General features: G+C 36.9%; 2 protein-coding genes across 4 annotated transcripts; both read left to right on the forward strand.

Moving 5' to 3' along the window:
• The first annotated feature begins 1,789 nt into the window (after positions 1-1,789).
• Positions 1,790-6,012, forward strand: LOC132174936 (rab GTPase-activating protein 22). 3 transcript variants are annotated; one of them, XM_059586693.2, is made up of 5 exons: positions 1,790-2,272; positions 3,198-3,333; positions 3,454-3,503; positions 4,250-4,303; positions 4,439-6,012. In XM_059586693.2, exons 1-5 carry the CDS (start codon positions 1,995-1,997, stop codon positions 5,715-5,717), a joined length of 1,797 nt encoding a protein of 598 aa, XP_059442676.2. In that variant the 5' UTR covers positions 1,790-1,994; the 3' UTR covers positions 5,718-6,012. The 3 variants fall into 3 exon arrangements, with proteins under 3 accessions (XP_059442676.2, XP_059442678.2, XP_059442679.2); XM_059586695.2 differs by having other exon boundaries at positions 2,180-2,581; XM_059586696.2 differs by having other exon boundaries at positions 2,180-2,581; positions 3,228-3,333.
• Positions 6,013-9,888: 3,876 nt separating this feature from the next.
• Positions 9,889-18,034, forward strand: LOC132176266 (Tetratricopeptide repeat (TPR)-like superfamily protein). Its single transcript, XM_059588424.2, has 14 exons — positions 9,889-10,358; positions 12,437-12,559; positions 12,802-12,871; positions 13,358-13,471; positions 13,908-13,991; positions 14,635-14,685; positions 14,872-14,901; positions 15,006-15,068; positions 15,215-15,280; positions 15,458-15,586; positions 15,785-15,820; positions 16,375-16,494; positions 16,638-16,826; positions 17,767-18,034. Exons 1-14 carry the CDS (start codon positions 9,961-9,963, stop codon positions 17,875-17,877), a joined length of 1,584 nt encoding a protein of 527 aa, XP_059444407.2. The 5' UTR covers positions 9,889-9,960; the 3' UTR covers positions 17,878-18,034.
• The last annotated feature ends 941 nt before the right edge of the window (positions 18,035-18,975 follow it).

The following is an 18,975-nucleotide window of genomic DNA, read 5'->3' on the forward strand; positions in this document are numbered from 1 at the left end:
CTTTTAAACAAGTTAAATTGTGCGATAACATAAACAACAAATACATGGTTAGATGTTATAAAATTTAATCAGAACCATCAAATGTAGAAGAGGAGACGTTATATTCAGCGATTAATAATAAAGATGCTCTCGTCTCTAAAGTTTAAATTGATAAAAAAAATAAAAATAATCATTTAATTAATATTTAACCGTTCAATTCGGCTAATGATATGTATTAATGAGGCTCATCGATTTTTCTCTTTCCTCCGTGTTGATGGGAGAGAAATTCTTCCATTGTCATTTTTTCATTTAACTTAATAAGATAATTTGTCATATTACATGATCTCCTTTTGAATAAGATCCTCTCTAATTCATTTGAAATGAGGAGTATCTATTTAGTATAAAATAATGGGTAATATTGTCTTAACATTAAAGTTGAATGACAAAATTTATAATATTATCCATTATTTTATACTAAATAGATACTCTTCATTTCAGTATCCTATTTCAATCTCCTTTATATGTAACTCAAATTTTAATAAATACTTAATTTGATATTTGCATTTCCCGCGTCATTTTTTGGTTTAATTATCTCATTCAGATAATTGTGCTTGCAATCCCAAGAAAAATGGTGATTGTTTTTCTAGATGCTATATTAGTTTCGGTAATTTAAGACTTCATAAATTGATTAATGACATTAATTATTACACTTTAAAAAAAAAAAAAAAAACCAGACAAACAAATAAAGTAAAAAGACAATAAGACCACTCAATAACATACAAAGTATATAAAAATAAATAAAGTAGCCTCATACTTCATGTGATTTCTTTTAGATCGGAAAAGCAGGGGCACGTGGTCCGGCATGATTGAGTGCTTTGTCTCCTCATTGTCTTTTCATATTCTGATCCACGCATTAGTGTGCGATGTGATCAATTCGATCCTCACCACAGCCATCCCACTAATTACAAACTTAATTTGCCTTTTGACTTTTGAAGACAGAGTGACACGTTGACTGTCACATAATATAATAATTTATATTTTAAACACTTGTAATAAATTGCGTACTTAATGTATGTTATTAATGAAGCATGTGCTAAGAAAGCTAAAGATAATTTCTTTTTTTCGAGTCCATAAGGATTTTTTTTCATTTAATGGTTTATATTTTATTTTGTTTTATCAATGATGCATATAATTTGATGTCATTTTAAACAATATTGTAACATTATATACGCCGTTAAATGAAATAGAAAAGAGTAAAAGACTCGTAAGAGAGCGGCCTAAGTAGTTAAAGAGCAAAAATTTCTCTAGCTTATCTAATACATGATTTTAGTGGATAAGGGCCGTGAAAATCCTATTACTAGTAGCGGACACTCAAGATTAGATGGATTCTCAATCTTAGCTGTTGCTTATGGATTCAACCGTCGAGGTTAGTCAAATCATAAAACCAAAATAAATGGATAACTAATTCTAACACGAAAAATAATATAATATTATATATAAATATAGAAACAAATAGTGATAAATCAACTTTTTTTTTGTTTTCATCTATCAATAATCATTTTTTTTTTTTTTAACTATATGTCCACATTGGTCACATTTGACTATATATTTTTACTCAAATTTTAGATATATTATAATCAAAACAACAATTATCCAAAAAAAAAAAACAAAAATATCAGCGACCTACGAGATCATCTCCAGATGGGCCGGGCGGGTGCCCGCCAAATCCCCTCATCCGACCCTTTCCAAGTCTTCGATCTACCATTCTCACTCAACTCTCAATCACAAAGAGGGGGGAAAAAAAAAAAAAACAATCAGAGAGATTCGCAAACCAAGAGAGAGACAGAGAGGGAGAGAGGGAGATGACAAAAAATAAAATAAAAATAAAAATCTAAGGATATTTTAGTAGCTCACCCACAGCCACAATGATGACCTCTCATGGAAAGCGAGCAGTGCTCTAAAAAACAACTTGGAGAACAAGAAGAAGAAGACGAAGAAGAAGAGATAGCCGTGTGATGGTGTTGTTGCCCAAATTGCCCTTCACCACGAGGAACAAGAACGAGGTCTCAACGGTAATTTCGCGCTGCCTCCTCTCGTTGATGCTATTGCTTTCCGCCGGTGATGGTAACGGACGGATCGTGGTCGTTGAAGGTAGCAGCGTCGGCGGAGGCGGCGGTGGAGGGTTCGGGTTCGGGTTCTGGGCTTCGGCGGCGGCTTCCAATGTCGGGCTAGCCATCGCCGTGACGGCGATGGCCGGTCTGGCCTTGGCCGCCACTGTCGTCTACTCTCGTAGGTAAAACCAAACCCCCCCCCTAACGGAAATGAAGAAAAGAAATCAAATCGTTTGCAAACCCTAGAGAAATTGGATAGATAGATAGATAGTAGTTAGGTAGATGCTTATGGGAGAGACACCTGTAATGAGAGCCCTACGGCGAAGTCACACTTCTTCTTCACCGTCGTCGTCGTCGTCGAATTCGTCTTCACCGTCATCGTCTTCGTCGTCATCGTCGTCGTCGTCGTGGGTTCATTTGCGATCGGTTTTGTTAGTCGTTGCTTCTTCGTCATCGTCGTCCTCGTCGTCCTCACCAGTTTCCACTGATCGGTGAGTTCCTAATTCCCTCTTTTCTCTCACGAATCATTCCGAGAGCTTATCTCGTAGAGTAGTGCTTTCGCTTCAGATCTTGATCTAAAAAAGTACTCAATTTTGCTTCCATTATCCAAAAACGTCACCTTTTGTTAGTGTCTCATCCTGTGAGATTCCGGTTCTGTTTGTTGTTTGTTTGTGATTTTTGCAAAGGGTAGTTATACAGTGATTGTGATAAGAGTTTTTGTTTTTCTTTCCGTGTGTTTTCCTCATCCGGTTTGATTGTGATATTTGTTTTAAAAACCCTCATAGTTACTGTGTATATTTAGCATTGGTGGGTCTGTCATGAAAATGTCTCTGTCTGAGTGAATTTATTGGGATTGTGTTGCTTTGAGATTCAATGTGGTTTAATGTTTGTGCGATCTAGTCGAAGCTGATTTTCTTTGTTCATTGACTCTCCTTGTCCCTGCTGAAGTGAGTAGCCTCGTTGAATGTGTTTACAACTTCCCCGTTCACCTTTTGATGCAAATTGGGATATTTGATGATTGTTAAGTCGATGGGTTTTCTTTTTTATACGAAGCGTATTTGTTTTCAGGTGCAGATCAGTGTTTAATTTGTTTATGCTTTTGTTCAGGGTTAATCTTAAATCTCCTTGGTCACGTAGGAGAAGAAAACATGTTCTTCTGCCCAAACAATGGAAGAGTTTCTTTACACCAGATGGAAAGCTCATCGATGGTGGTGTCAAGTTTTTGAAGAAAGTTCGCAGTGGGGTATGCTATTGATTTTTCTCAGACCTAGTTATTTGATCATGTGAATTTTAATTTTAGCTTGGTTTTTCTCCTATTTTTGTTACTGTTGTGAAAATTTGATTCCTTATACTTCTGATGCAGGGTGTTGATCCAAGTCTTAGAACGGAGGTTTGGCCATTCCTTCTTGGAGTGTACGCATTTCCATCTCTATATCTTTTTATATCGATGTTTATGTGTGTGTTATCTGTATTTACGTTTTGTTTACCTCTCTCTTTGATTGAGAATTGAGATAGATTTTGCTATCCTTTTAAGAAGTTTTGGTTGCATTGTTAGCCATAACCCACAGGTTAACTTAGTCCCATGGATTGCTTGATCCATGGCTGACTGTTAAGGCTTGGGTGGTTTGTGGATAATCTTTCCCTACCCTTGTCCTGAAGTTTTAAATCATTGTTGGCTTAGACTCAAAATCTGGATCAGTATATACAGTTCTGTTAATCTTCCAAGTGGCTGGTGCTAATTTTTATGGGACAAATGGGAGAACCTGAATATGTATGTGTAATCAATTTCTCAGGCTTGTTGGGGGTTTTTTTTCTTCTTTCTTTCTTCTTTTGTGTGTGTGTCTCCCTGAGTTGCAAATAATTGCTTTCCCTACTGGCTATGTAACTGACAAAGAGACTTTTTATATAACTACTCGTTTGGGCAAACTGTCTTGGGAAATAAGCTTCCAGCACCACCATTATGGTTCCTATGAATATTGACTTATTTGAGAATTTCTTTTTGTCATGTAGAGGAAGAAAGATGTATGGATCGCAATTTTATAGTGCTTCTGACTTCGTTTTTGGATTTCTCTTGTTCATTGTATACTTGCTGCTTTTTAATGGCCAAATTGCTCCAGACCTTCTTCTATGTCTTAACTTTGATCTGCTCATTGCAACAGCTATGACATGAACAGTTCTCAGGAAGAAAGGGACTCGGTCAAAATTAAAAAAAGGTACTACTATTATTAAATTCATTTAGGGCCTACGATGCAAATTCAAACACCCCCCCCCCCCCCCCCTCTTTTCGCCCTCTTTTGCCCCTTCTTTTCTTTCTTCATGTAGTTACTGTTCTTTTGCTTGTGATGCAGAAACGAATACGATAACCTGCAGAAGCAGTGCCAGCAAATTTTAAAATGCAATGAGAAGAGCTTAAAGTTGAAGGAAGCTTCTGGGAACAGCAGCAACGAGAGCAGTGGAGATTTTAGTCAGGTTCTAGATTCTCCTTGCTTAGAAGATGCAGTCATTGGCAGTAGGTCCCTTTTGACTGAGGAAGGAAGCCCATTGGCTGAGGATCCAGACCACCTTGTCGGTCTAGCCCTCCAATCCTCTGATTCATTTTTGGAAGTAGATGGTGATAAGAGTGGACTGACCTGTGAGGATGCCTCTGCTGGTGATACAGAGTCAACTGATTCCGACTCTTCAGAAGAATCTGAAGACACGCAACCTTTACTTGCCACCAAAAGAACTGAAGAAAATGATGTTGATGAGCCTGCCAAGGAGAATTTTTCTCCTTTCAATATAGAAGCCATGTCTCCTCCGGACACCGAAAGCAAGTCCAAATCTCACAGTGTTGAAGATTTTGCCAATTGGCAAAGAATAATCCGTCTTGATGCTCTGCGGGCAAATGATGAGTGGATTATCTACTCGCCATCTCAGGCTGCTGTCTCAGAGACTAAAGCTCCCCAGTTAGCAGAGAGTGTTGGGTTGAAGGACTATGATCACTTGGAGCCATGCAGGGTTTTCCATGCTGCTCGCCTGGTTGCAATCCTGGAAGCCTATGCACTTTATGATCCTGAGATTGGTTATTGCCAGGGTATGAGTGATCTACTTGCTCCAATAATCACCGTGTTTGAGGAGGACCATGAAGCCTTCTGGTGCTTTGTGGGTTTTATGAAAAAAGCTCGGCATAATTTCCGGCTGGATGAGGTGGGAATCCGGAGGCAGCTGAAAATTGTTTCAAAGATTATCAAGCGCAAGGACAGTCATCTCTACAGGCACCTGGAGAAGCTTCAAGCTGAGGATTGCTTTTTTGTGTACAGAATGGTGGTGGTTCTCTTCAGGAGGGAATTAAGCTTTGAGCAGACGCTATGCCTGTGGGAGGTAATATGGGCTGATCAGGCTGCTATTAGAGCAGGGATTGCCAAATCCACTTGGGGGAGAATAAGGCTGAGAGCCCCTCCTAGCGACGATTTGTTGCTTTATGCAATAGCAGCCTGTGTACTGCAAAGGAGGAAGCTCATCATAGAGAAGTACAGTTGCATGGACGAAATCATGAGGGAGTGCAATAGCATGGCCGGCCGTCTGGATGTTTGGAAGCTTCTTGATGATGCTCATGATTTGGTGGTCACCCTCCATGACAAGATTTAGGAAAACCCATCTCCAAAGCTCACACCTTCTTTTCGTCATTCTTCCCCAGACTCCCTTTCTCTTATAACTTCTAATCTGTTGTTGCACCTGTTGAGAATCCCTATAAAACCAAGGGATCTTCATGTTGCTTACCACTGCATGACACTGGCCTCTGATGGCCAATTTCTGTCATGAGTGAATTATGAGATTCACAATGTATTGAGCCCGCACTCGTTTGAGTGATGGTGGCAACACTTCTGAATTAGTTAATTAGAATTGTTTTTGCCCCAAGTTTCTTAATCTTGTGGCTATGGTATCTCTTGATTTTTTCGCATTTGTTATCTGGTTTGGTTTATCAATCTATCATGGCCCAAGATATGTTGGTGGTGGTGGTGTTGTCTCCAAAGCAAAGCTATTAAGTCACAAACTCGGAATATCTTCGTATGGGAACATTTTTGTTGGTCATTGCAGGTGGATTGTATAAAATAGCTCTTGGTTTTTTTGTTTTTTTGGTGCAAGTACATAAGAACGAAACTACAAACCACCACAAAAGAGCTGAGCGACCCAACAAAAAGCCCTTAAATCACTATATTAGAGGGAATGTATCAAATGACTAGCTCTATAAATTCTTGGCAAATAAATTAAGAAAATTAGCCACCATGAAGGCGGTAAGACATGGTGTGTCCAAGATGACACAACCAAAAGGTCTAAGGAGGAGCACCAAACTGGAAGAGTAGTGAAAGGAGTTACGCCGGCGTGCGTAAACAGTAATGCACGCCAGTGACGTCGTTTCCCCCATTAAAAAAAAAAAAAAAATCTAAATCTAAAAGACTAAAGCACGTTCGTCCCAGACCTCACATCCCAAAAAATTTCCCCCCAAACCCATTTTCCCTTCACCCCATTCTCCCTTCACCCAAATTCTCTCTCCACCAGCACCAGCACCGGCGCCGGCACTTTCCCCAAAAGCATTCCCTCCTACCACACATTTCATTTCCCCCCAAAATTTTCCTCAAACCCATTCTCCCCCACTGGGCCATGAGCCCATTACGAAATCCAGTTACAAAACAAAAAACTTCACAGTTACGATTCAGTAGTCCCAGTTCAGACATCAGATTTCTCATTTTGTAGAGTTTGGGGCGCGCAAAGTAATGAATTTGTCGGATTTTCTCTTGTTGCACTTGTTTTGGTGAATTTGATTTCTTGTCCTCTCTCTTTGAGCTTGTTCTGGAAAATGGGGGAAAAGAAATGGTGAGCGTGAAGTAATATTATCATCTTTTTGGGTCTTTAGGAATTGAAAAGCTGATTTGAGTGGAGATTATTTATGGGTGCTGAGATTTCAATTGGGTCTTTAGGAATTTTTTTTTTTTTTTTTTTTTAATTGGGGGAAACGACGTGGCACATACCACGTCACCGGCGTGCATTACTGTTTACGCACGCCGGCGTAACTTCAATCATGCTCAAACTGAAAAGGTTTCAAACCTCTCCAAACTTAAAGAGCATATAACAACGAACAGTAACAGGGACTTTAAAACACAAAGGAGACAACAACATAAAAATAAAAATAATACACAAAACCCAGAAAAAGCAGCACGTCAAGCAAAAGACCAAGAATTAGAAACCACGGTGTCGGCTGAGAAGAGCAGCTGAGCGGTGGAGTGTGGGGTGGGTGGTGACCATCCATGGATATAAATTTAAAATCCCTTCTTAAGCTTCTAATATGCTCAAAACATACATTACACTTTTGAAAATTGAGTTGGATGAAATTTATATCCATGGATGGTCACCACCCACCCCACACTCTTAGAAATGATGACTCTGTTCTCCCTGTTCTTCACAACCTAAACAGAGGACACCAATTAGAAAACAAATTAAACACTGATCTGCATCCGAAAACAAATAAGCTTCATATAAAAAAGCCACCCATCCACTTAACAATCATCAAATATCCCAATTTGCATCAAAAGGTGAACGGGGAAGTTGTAAACACATTCAACCAGGCTACTCACTTCAGCAGGGACAAGAAGAGTCAATGAGCAAAGAAAATCAGCTTGGACTAGATCGCACAAACATTAAAGCCACATTGAATCTCAAAGCAACACAATCCCAATAAATTCACTCAGACACATTTTCATGATAGACCCACCGACTTTGGGACTCTTTTAGAAAGCCGGCAACGTTCTAAAATCCTAGTTCAAGTTTGAAACGGACTATTTCCTATTCGGTCTCGGATTAGGATTCCTTTTCAATGGAATTCTCTCTTATATAAGCCTCACTCCCCTCACATCTTCCTCTTCACACGAAAAAGACAACCTCCAAGAAACACAAACCCTTTCTTTCTTTCTTAGTTTTTCCTCTCTGCGATGGATCGTGAAGGGTTCTTCTCTCTACTTCCCGGCAAACCCATTTCAGATGCCCTGCATTCTGATGGATCCAAGCAGTCGGCCGCTTTTTGGTTATTCTGTAATCCCAAAGCCAATGGTACGATGAGGGGTTCCTTTCATGTCGAAAAGAGAGATTCTTCGTTTTCTTCTAATGAAAACACGATTATTTCCTCTTGTTCTGAAAATAATAGCGAAAGAAAGCCCATCATGCATGATTATTTGGGTGTTCTAGGGAATGCATCGGCATCTTCCACAATCACTTATTGTGGAAACAAAATAAACGAAAAGCTTAATCGCCGCAACAGTACCGTTTCACTGGACTTGAAGCTTCGGGTTGATCCCTGGGTTATCAAGAAGATAATCCAGGAAAGTGATATTGGGGACCTGTCCAGGCTCTTGTTGACGACGAATAGTGTAAAGACTCATATTTTCACTCTCTGGGATGCAGAAAGCATTGAAAAGGTCAAGAATGGAGGGGTTCCAGTTGCTGTTTGGGATTCTGATACCATGTCTGAACATCAACTGCTCTTCAAACAATGGGCAAGTGGGAGCTACGTCCTCATTCAACAATGGAGAAATGCATTTGTGATGAGGAGGAGTTTGAATAAGGGTGATGAGATTGGACTTTACTGGGATCCAACCAATTCAAGATTCAATTTTACCATTCTCAAGCGGGCTTAGAGCGATACTTAGTCGTCTAAGCTCAAACACTATACTTTTTTGAGCAAAAAAGGGGGGAAATTTGCGGTAGCTTAATTCAATATCAAGTGGAATGTTTGAACAGAAAAAGAGATAAAGAAATAAAACTTTTGGAACGAAATGTAGAGAGGGAGAATTTGCATGTCTCTTCTTTGAATAAGAGCATTGAAAATATCCAAAAAAGGCCTAGACCATATGATATACATGTGAAGGCAATTCATGTTCCATCATAAATGTTTCTACAAGACTACAACCCCCCTCTTGTGGAAGTAGTGATGTGATAACTTATGCCAGCATGCTAAATATGAGATGATGTAATATACAAGTGACATTACATTATTTTTGGAAAAAATATATACTTCTCTTCGACTAACACTCAATTTGTAATATTCACCAAACTAAAGACCGCATCAATGTCTTTTAAAACTATAAAAAATAATAATAATAATAATAAAATTGCAATATACCACTATTATTTTATTTTTATTTTTTTTCAATAAGATAAAAATACGGCTAGAAATTTGGAAAAGAAAAAGAAATGGGTCTTTGTGCCATTACCACTTTCTTTTGTTATAGATTTTTTTTTTTTTTTGAATTTTTTTTAAGGATATTTTTGTCAATTGGGGGACATTATAATTTTTTGGTAATTTTGGAGAGAACGATGACGCGATGTTTGAGTAATTTTAGAAGTCTCTATTTTGTCACTTTTATGTCCCTTTAAAAATGAGGTGTCATTTAAAATTGTAATTTGATCAAAATTCAATAATAGTCAATCACAAACTCAATGATAATTTTAAAAATCACATCATTCTTGAAATGATACAAAAAGAAATAAAAGTAACTTGTAACATTACTCAGAATCTTTAGTTCAAAAAATATTGTAAATTGACAGCTAATTTGGGAGGGTGTGTTCACTTTTTCCTTATTTTTTAGATGAAAATTTGATGGCAATAGTGAAGATACAAAAAATTTTAAAAGTATTTATAATATAAATTTGTTAAGTGTTAAGTATCATTTTTAAATTAAATAATTAATATTTTATCACATAAACATTTATTATTTTTAAAATACAATTAAATATGAGAAAATTATTTTTGTTTTAAGCTCTCCTATTCTAGTAAAGGAAACGTTCCCGCAGATCGTACAGATCTCTCTCTTTCTCTCTGTTTTCCAGTCCTCTCACCATGTCCACAACCGCCGAAGAACCCGAATTGCAGAATGGACACGAACCAGAACCGATACCCAAACCAGAAATAGAACCAGAATCAGAACCTGAAGCATCAGAGCTAGAGCCAAAGCCATTGGCCCAACCAGAACCAGAAGCTGAACCATCTGAACCAGAGTCAGTACCGGAGCCGAAACCGGAACAGCCAGAGGCTCCCGATGCAGATCCGAAACCCGAAGAACCGAAACAGAGCTCGATCCAATCCAATGAAGCCGTCGGGAACGCATCAGCGAAAGCTCCGACCGGCGAACTGCGCAAAGACGAAGGAAGCCGAACGTTCACGATGAGAGAGTTGCTCAGCGGATTGAAAGCCGACGAAGTGGACGAGAGCGGACCGGATGCCACCTCACCTTACAGGTCAGTGTGCTTGATTGACACATTTTTATGGTTGAATCTTGCTCATAAAATGTAAATTTCTCTGAAAGTCGGTTTATTACATGTAGAATCACTGGAATTATCTCGTAGCCATTGTATAAACTCGTAACCTTAGCTTTGTGCTGCATATTATTTTTGGTGAGATTTATGCTGTGATTGACTTGTTTTCGGTTGGTTCGTCGAAATTAGGCTTCGTTTAGTCTAGTTGGGCATTAACTGACAACGATTGTACAACTTTAGTCTTTATACATGCAAGCACTCGATCCGATTGAATTTGCGACAATGCGAGATTGCGGCTCGCAAGAAACATAGAAGTAAAGAGCTAACCGTGTTCATTTCCTCATGAAATAATTTTTTTTTATTTTTTATTTTTTTATAAATAATGTATATTCATTCAAAGCACAGGACCAACCTAAGTACACAAGAGAAATCCTAACTCATATAGAAAGAAGAACATAAATCGAAAAACTCAGAAAAAGTCAAAACAGGCGAAATAGTCCATACCACTCTCCATGTATGCAGGGTATGTAGCACCAACTTCTTCAAATCGAGCAAACCAGTCATCATGTGATTGAATAGAGTTGCGTTAATAATAACCATTCATACATGACACTGTGGGGTTATTCAGTTTTTAGGTTATCCTTTCTGATGTGTACCAACCTAAGTACACAAGAGAAATCCTAACTCATATAGAAAGAAGAACATAAATCGAAAAACTCAGAAAAAGTCAAAACAGGCGAAATAGTCCATACCACTCTCCATGTATGCAGGGTATGTAGCACCAACTTCTTCAAATCGAGCAAACCAGTCATCATGTGATTGAATAGAGTTGCGTTAATAATAACCATTCATACATGACACTGTGGGGTTATTCAGTTTTTAGGTTATCCTTTCTGAACTGTTCCAGTGGATCAATGGTTTTTGTCTAATCGGGATCAGACTTTTTGGCTTTCCTTGCGATTCATTTTTTGATGCCTGACTCTGTAAGCTTATGTGATGTTATCTTATATGCATTGAATCTGAAATAAATATTTTTCTGATAACTGATTCTGGTATCAAGCTTGAAATAGCCACAATGCTCATCGATTACCGGGGATACTATAGTTATGTTTATTAATGGTTTTGAAAAGTGTTTTTTATGTTTTTTGTTTTGATTTGAAAAGGTTTCAGATGTGATATAAAGTTGAAAAGTGTTTTTTGTGGCCTCCATATTTGAGAAAAAAAAGTGTTTTTTAGGTTTCACTTAAGAAAATTGTTTGGTGAACTTTTTAAAAAGTGTTTTGTATTTTCAAAGAAACAATATTAAACATGCTTATTTTGGAAATATACAAAAATGCCTGGCATTGACTTATAAAAAAATACTAAAAAAAAAAAAGAGAGGCCGCATGGCCACTCCTATTTGGTTGAGGTTGCTGCGCGGCTAAACTTGGCCGATTGGGGTGGCCACGTGGCCACTCTTATTCTGTTGTGGTGGCCGTGCGACCACCTTTGACCAGGATAGAGGTGGCCGCACAACCATCCTTCTTTTCATTTGTGGGTGGGCTCGTGCAGCCACCTCTCTCTCTCTCTCTCTTTTTAATTTTTTAATTTTTTTTTTTTCATTCACTTGTTTTACAAAGTGAATGTTATATATCACACCACTATTCCACTATGCTAAAGTGGGACTGCCAATCTACCATTGGATTTTTTTTTTTTTCTTTCTTTCTTTTAACAATGTCTGATATAAGGGTGGATTGACAATGCAACATCAGCATAGTGGGATAGTGGTGGGATAATGGTGTGGTATATAACATTCATCTTTTATAAATGATAAGTAAGCCTCTACACCTAAAAAATTAAGCATCTCTTTTTTCTCAAAATATTATTATAAGAAGATATGAAATAGCCAAAAATAACCATTGATTACCAGGGAAACTATACTTTCTGATTGGGATTTTTTTGTTAATATCATCCTGTGGTAATACTTTTATGTAACTATAAGTATGAAGTTGAAATTACTATGCATGCTCTTTTATTTTACAAAAGCTTTGTTTTTTACTCTCTGCTTTTCAATTGTATAGTCAAGAAAGCCCACAGCAACGCAACGACCAAAACAATGCTGCTATGGACTTGATCAATAGTGTCACGGGTGTAGACGATGAAGGTCGGTCTCGCCAACGGATTCTTACATTTGCTGCCAGGAGGTACCATAATCTTATCCTGTGCTTCTTACTCATCAACTTCGCTGGTATTTTCTAATTATACCTGCTGTTCACTGTTGACAAAAGCTTTAATTGGTTGCATTCAGGGCATCTCACGTAAATTCTTCTATGAAGTATACTATGTTTCTAATCACTTGCTCACAATTGGAAAAGTTCAAAAATCCGATTATAAGCTGTTTTAGAGTCCTTTTTCCTAAATTTTATTCTGTACTCAACTTTTGTAGGTATGCTTCTGCTATAGAGAGAAATCCAGGAGATTATGATGCGCTATACAATTGGGCATTGGTTCTTCAGGTCTGAAATACTGTCTCATTCAATTCTAGCAATATTAACATCAGAGGACTGTATTATTCTTTCTTTCTACCAAAACTTCAACCTGAGGGTTTTGAACCTGCTTAACTGATTATGTGGATTATTTTCTGCCATGATGTATTTGAAGAGTGTTTTGTCACATTATAGTAAGAACATGCATTTTCCTTTAATGTGAAATTTTGATATGAAGATTTTCTGAAGAATATTGGTGAAAGAAAATAGACTTTATTTACCAAAATTTACGTTTGGCATAAAATGGGGTGGTGTGTTTGACATGGAACACAAAAGTGATATTTTGATATATTGGTTATTTCATCCAAATATTTCTCAAATATTCTTCAGTTTCTCTCTTTGTTGTGATGGAAAGAGTCTGTCTGCTATTGTTATTTTAAGCACATTGTATTTACTCAGTAGCAAATCATAGTGCATTTTACTTTGCCTCATGACCCTTATTTGGTTGGCATGCAGGAAAGTGCGGATAATGTTAGTCAAGATTCTGCTTCACCTTCCAAAGATGCGCTGCTTGAGGAAGCTTGTAAGAAGTATGATGAAGCTACACGTCTTTGCCCTACACTTCATGATGTATGATACAACTCTTAATACTTGACACTCTTGTCTAACGACTGGTTAATACAGGATTTAATAAGTAAATATTAGCAAGAAGCATGATAACTGTGCACATCACCTATGCCATGCAATGAACTAGGGGTGGGTAGGCAGGTGAGGGGAGCACCGGAGGATGTTTAGAATTATCTGTCAGTAACTTTGCCAGATTCTGTAGATATATATAATCATCTGATCTGTGACCAGTTGGGATCTTGAATTGCGGGAATTTGCTATATGTTTCCCCCCCCTTTTCCTGGTAAAATACAAGGGCACAGTATTGCTAAAATTGGGCACTTTACTATTCCCACATAAAAGATCATATTATTCTTTTATGTATGACCCAGATGAATCTTTATAATTTTTTACTGATGATCTATATCATGTGAAAGTAATATTTTATTCTTCCTTGCAGGCTTTCTATAATTGGGCTATAGCAATATCTGATCGGGCCAAAATGCGTGGGCGTACAAAGGAGGCTGAAGAACTATGGAAGCAGGTTTGAATATATAATAGCAGTAATAAGTTATGCTAGATTTTGAATTTCATAGTGTGTTCAAATATGCACTGCCCTTCTGTAGTTTCTTCCCTGCTGCTGTGTCAAACTGACTTTTAGCAACTGGATATGGATATAATAGTTGAAATGGTGCCGAATTGTGGCTATTAGAACACTTCTCTACTTTCGTTTTGTTTAAGTAATTTAAATTTTATTTGAAGCTTTACTTATATATTAAAAAAAAAAAATTGTTAGAAGTCTAGAGGGGCACAACCCATATACACTAGGAGTATAAAAAAGAGGCTCCCAACTAGGTAGAGAAGAAGAACACATCCAAAAATCTAGAAAATCAGAACGAGAGAACTGTTGTGGGTAACCATCTAAACATAAAGAGACTCGAACCACTTCTCTACTTTGTAGTATGTAGTCTCATTTGTTGATGTTCTAAGTAGCTGGCCTTTCTGATGTAAAAGAAAAAAGCATTAATGATGCTTGATTCAAATTCCCCCTTATTTTCACTGTTCTTGTCTACGATCTAGCATTTTATCGTACTTATTATGCTCTTTAAATAAAAAGATCCAAAATTTTCTTTAGCAAAAAATAATGCTCAAAACAGTGATTTTTTTTTTTTAACTTGATTTTGCAGGCTACAAAAAACTATGAAAAGGCCGTCCAACTCAACTGGAACAGTCCCCAGGTATCTCTGAATAATTTTGCATAATTACTATTATGAATTCATATGGGGGGCTCCGCATCTTTATCATTACCATTCTTTTTTCTTACCATTTTTTTTGCCTGAAAGCCTTTTTAACGCATAAAAAGGCACCTGCAATCATTTATGCTTGCATTCTTTGGTATTAACCCCAGGTGATATCTATTTCAGGCACTTAATAATTGGGGACTTGCTCTGCAGGTAGTTTTAGTTACATTAACATTTCCTTCAAAATTAGCTTCTTCTTCTTCTTCTTTTTTATTTTGCGTCTTGCTTTTAATTTATGCTTTCATTGTGAAATTTAGGAACTCAGCGCAATTGTTCCTGCACGAGAAAAGAAAACAATTGTAAAATCTGCAATCAGTAAGGTACAAAAATTATTTGGGGAGATCAGAGTGCTTGGATGATTGTATAGGAACAACCAGCAATGTAATTCTACATCTGATATGTCATAAGAATAATTTTCACTGGAGGTTCTACTTTTATGATACTTTTAACTGGTCTTCCAATGCAGTTCCGTGCAGCAATTCGGTTGCAATATGATTTCCACCGAGCAATTTACAACCTTGGAACTGTTTTGGTTAGTTTGTAACTTATTTTTCCATATTTGAGATATCATGATCTTATATTTGTAAATCTGTTCCTTTTCAGTATCCAGTATAGTAGATGACATAAAATATTTCATTGTCTTAACCTATCATCTTGTGCAAATTGAATGAAGCATATATCCCAAGTTCATGTTGTCATTTTTTTGCAGTATGGATTAGCAGAGGACACATTAAGAAGTGGGGGATCAGTCCATGCTAAAGAAGTTTCACCTAATGAGTTGTATAGCCAATCTGCTATCTACATTGCAGCTGCTCATGCACTGAAACCAAATTACTCAGTAAGTGTGACTGTTTTTTTTCTGTACTTAGGTAACAAAAATTTGTCTCTTATTTAAACATGATCTAGTGAAATCCAGAAATGGAAAAAGAAATACTTATCCAAAGTGAGATTTGAAGAGTCTTACAATAAACATGGTTTATTGATGCACACGTCAATTTCATTTTTCCACTGACTATTCAAATGGTGTTTTATTTAGGTTTACAGCAGTGCCTTGCGGCTGGTGCGCTCCATGGTTAGTAGTTACCTTTTCAAATAGTAATTTTGGAGCTATTTCAACCTCAAATGCATTTTTTATTTTTTATTTTTATTTTTTATTTTTTTATTATTAAAAAAAAAAAGCATTGCTGACTTATAATTTGGGGTCTGTCAGTTATGAGATCAGTCTCTAGCATTTAGTTTTCTTAATTTGTTTAGGTCGGGGGTGAGATATAGGCCTATGAATTCTGGACTTATTTTAGTAACAGATTGACTGTTGCCTATCTTCTCCCTTGTTTCTCCCCTCTCCTGAGGTTCTTCTTTTCTTTGACTTATTTTCTCCCCTCTTCTTGGCTTCTTCTTCTCTGTTTCTTTGTTCTCTTCAAACTTTCCTCCCAAGTGCTTTTTGTCCCGTGTCAGTATCATTCCTTTTTTCTTTCTTAATGTTGTGGTTGATTATATTCAGAATAGTACATTTAGTGCTCCTAATGAAATTTAGATTAGTCCCTCAGTCCAAGCGATAGCAAGGTTCTGTTTGTGTTTCAGTGAGGTTGGTTGAGAGAATCATTGACAGAACTCAACTCTTGACAGCTACCTTTGCCGCATCTGAAAGTTGGATATCTGACTGCGCCGCCTGTAGGAAAGCCAGTGGCACCTCATAGTGATTGGAGACGTTCACCATTTGTTTTAAATCATGAAGGGCTTCATCAGGTAAACTTGGATTTGTTTCCTTGTTATTTAGAGATTATTTGCATATTGAAAATCATATATTGGGTGTGATATGCTGGATATCACCTAATTGTAGCAAGTATTATTATTTCTTTATTCTCAATCTTCTTTCTTTGTCCCATCAGACACACAAAAATGAGCAAAACCAAGTACCACAAAGTCTCTCTGGAAGATCAGGAGATGCTGCGAATATCGACAAAAAGGCTATCAGAGTCGATGTTCCTGATATAGTTTCTGTATCAGCATGTGCTGATCTGACTTTACCACCCGGTGCAGGCCTCTGCATTGATACAATTCATGGGCCAGTTTTCATGGTAACTATTTTCTTTTGTGTTTCGAAGAGAATTGTTGTCCTGCATCCTAATTTTAAACCCTATATTTTGTAGCCATACAAAGACCATGTTTGCATTTGCATGTTATGATTTGGAGTTCTGTAATGTGAACGTTGAGTGTCAAACCTGATAATCCTTGGCCACAAAGATCATCTTTAGCATTTGCATGTTATGATGAGTACTGTAGTATAAGTATCCAACTTGAGGACTCTGTAATTTATTTAGACCTCTTCTGATCTTTTCTCTTTAAGAAACTTGGGGCAAAAAAACTAAACATTAAAGTCAAGATAATTAAAAATATATATCATTCTGACGTTTACCGTGGGGCATTTGAAACTCATTCCTCCCTAGCTGACTGCAAGTTGAAATTTTTGGTTGTGCACTTATGCTATATTGGTTGTGTTACATGGACGGAATCAGTAATCAGATGTAAGGAATCAGGATGCACTATGCTTCCATTTGTTCATTGTTCAATTTTTGGAGAAGCGTGCAAGTTTTAACAGATCATCAAAGCTATGCTCATCCCAGGCTACTGGTCTTTATATCTTAAGCATATAAGAAGGCAAATAATGAACATGAATTTTCTTTTTACTTTTCAGGGAAAAGATTCTTCAGTTATATAACGTTTTAATATTCATGAAACTGAGTTATATGCCATGTGCCATTTTCAATACACCGCATTTTAGTAGTTCTCTTTTTTTAATATCAAAACTATGTATTGCAAAAGATGATCTTAAACTATTTCCCTCTATCTTTGCAAGATTATAAGGGAGATGGACAATAGTTCTTTTATTCTTTGTTTAATGTTCTTGAATAAATTATTATGGTTAGGATCTTTATTCAAATGAAAAAAAGTGGATCAAAGCACTGGATTTTCAAATGGGAAACCCATAAATTTAATATTTGCTCATCGATCATACAGGTTGCTGACTCGTGGGAATCCCTGGATGGATGGCTCGATGCAATCCGTCTAGTTTACACAATTTATGCACGTGGTAAGAGTGATGTTCTGGCAGGTATCATAACTGGCTGATCATTTTTGTTAGATTTATCACCAGGGCAATGCTTTTTGTTGTGAAGATTTACAATTTATATATTGAAACGTGGTTGTTCGAATAAAACTATTGTATATCATAGAATTTTTGAGACACTATCCTGTTTAATCCAATTTGGCTTTTCTCATTTCTTCAGCTGGTTGTACTTTTTGTATTATAAGCTCACCCCCCTTTTATAGAAAGCATCCATTTTATTGGGATGGGACGATCCACTCTATATGTGTATTCTTGGTTTCAGTTTGTTTTTAGAGCTTTTGCTGTTGTGTTCAGGCACGCAGTTTAAAGAAAGCCTATTTTCCTCTCATAGTTGTCACCTCTTTATCGCATGTGCTATTGGGTCAAATCGTGAGTAGTACCAAGGGTGGCAATTCAGGTTTATATGTTGGGTTTGTGTTGTGTTAAGTTATGGAATATGGGTTAACTCGAACGAACTTGATCCATTTACTAATCCAGGTTAAACTCTTCAATCCTAACATAACATATTTAAATAAATGGGTGACACGGCACAATCTGTAATTAGTTTTTAATGAACAATTGTGTTGGATCGGCCCAAACATGACTGCTTCAACTCATTTCAATTTGTTTAATATTAACCCAAATACTTGATTTGACTTTATTAACACAATTTCATATGTCATCAAGCAAAAATTATAGCTTATACACATTCACAACTAGATTAATGACAATCAATTTGATAAATGTAAATCCATAACCGTAATTAATAAACATAGTACTCAACTTTTCCGTGCATAACCAATCAAAATAAGATTATAGTACAATAAAAGTTCATCTAAATAAACAACCAGATAGTAATACAAAAAATAAGATCACATTCCAGCAAATAACATGATAAAGCCTTTTTTCTAAGCATCAACATTAGTAAATAACATAATTGGAAACTAAGCATCAACATTAGTTAATAACATAATTGGAAGTAGATAAAGTTGAGGTTAGGTGGAAGACTTTAAACGATGGTGGTGGTGGTCAAACTTGTGCTCATGGTCACGATAGTTGCAGTTGATGGCGAAGTTGAAGGTGAGAAGTTAAAGGTTAGAGTGAGACAGGGAATTAAAATC

The sequence above is a fragment of the Corylus avellana genome, chromosome 3, assembly GCF_965113065.1.
Source record: "Corylus avellana chromosome 3, dhCorAvel1.hap1.2, whole genome shotgun sequence".
In the NCBI taxonomy this organism is placed as follows: Eukaryota; Viridiplantae; Streptophyta; class Magnoliopsida; order Fagales; family Betulaceae; genus Corylus; species Corylus avellana.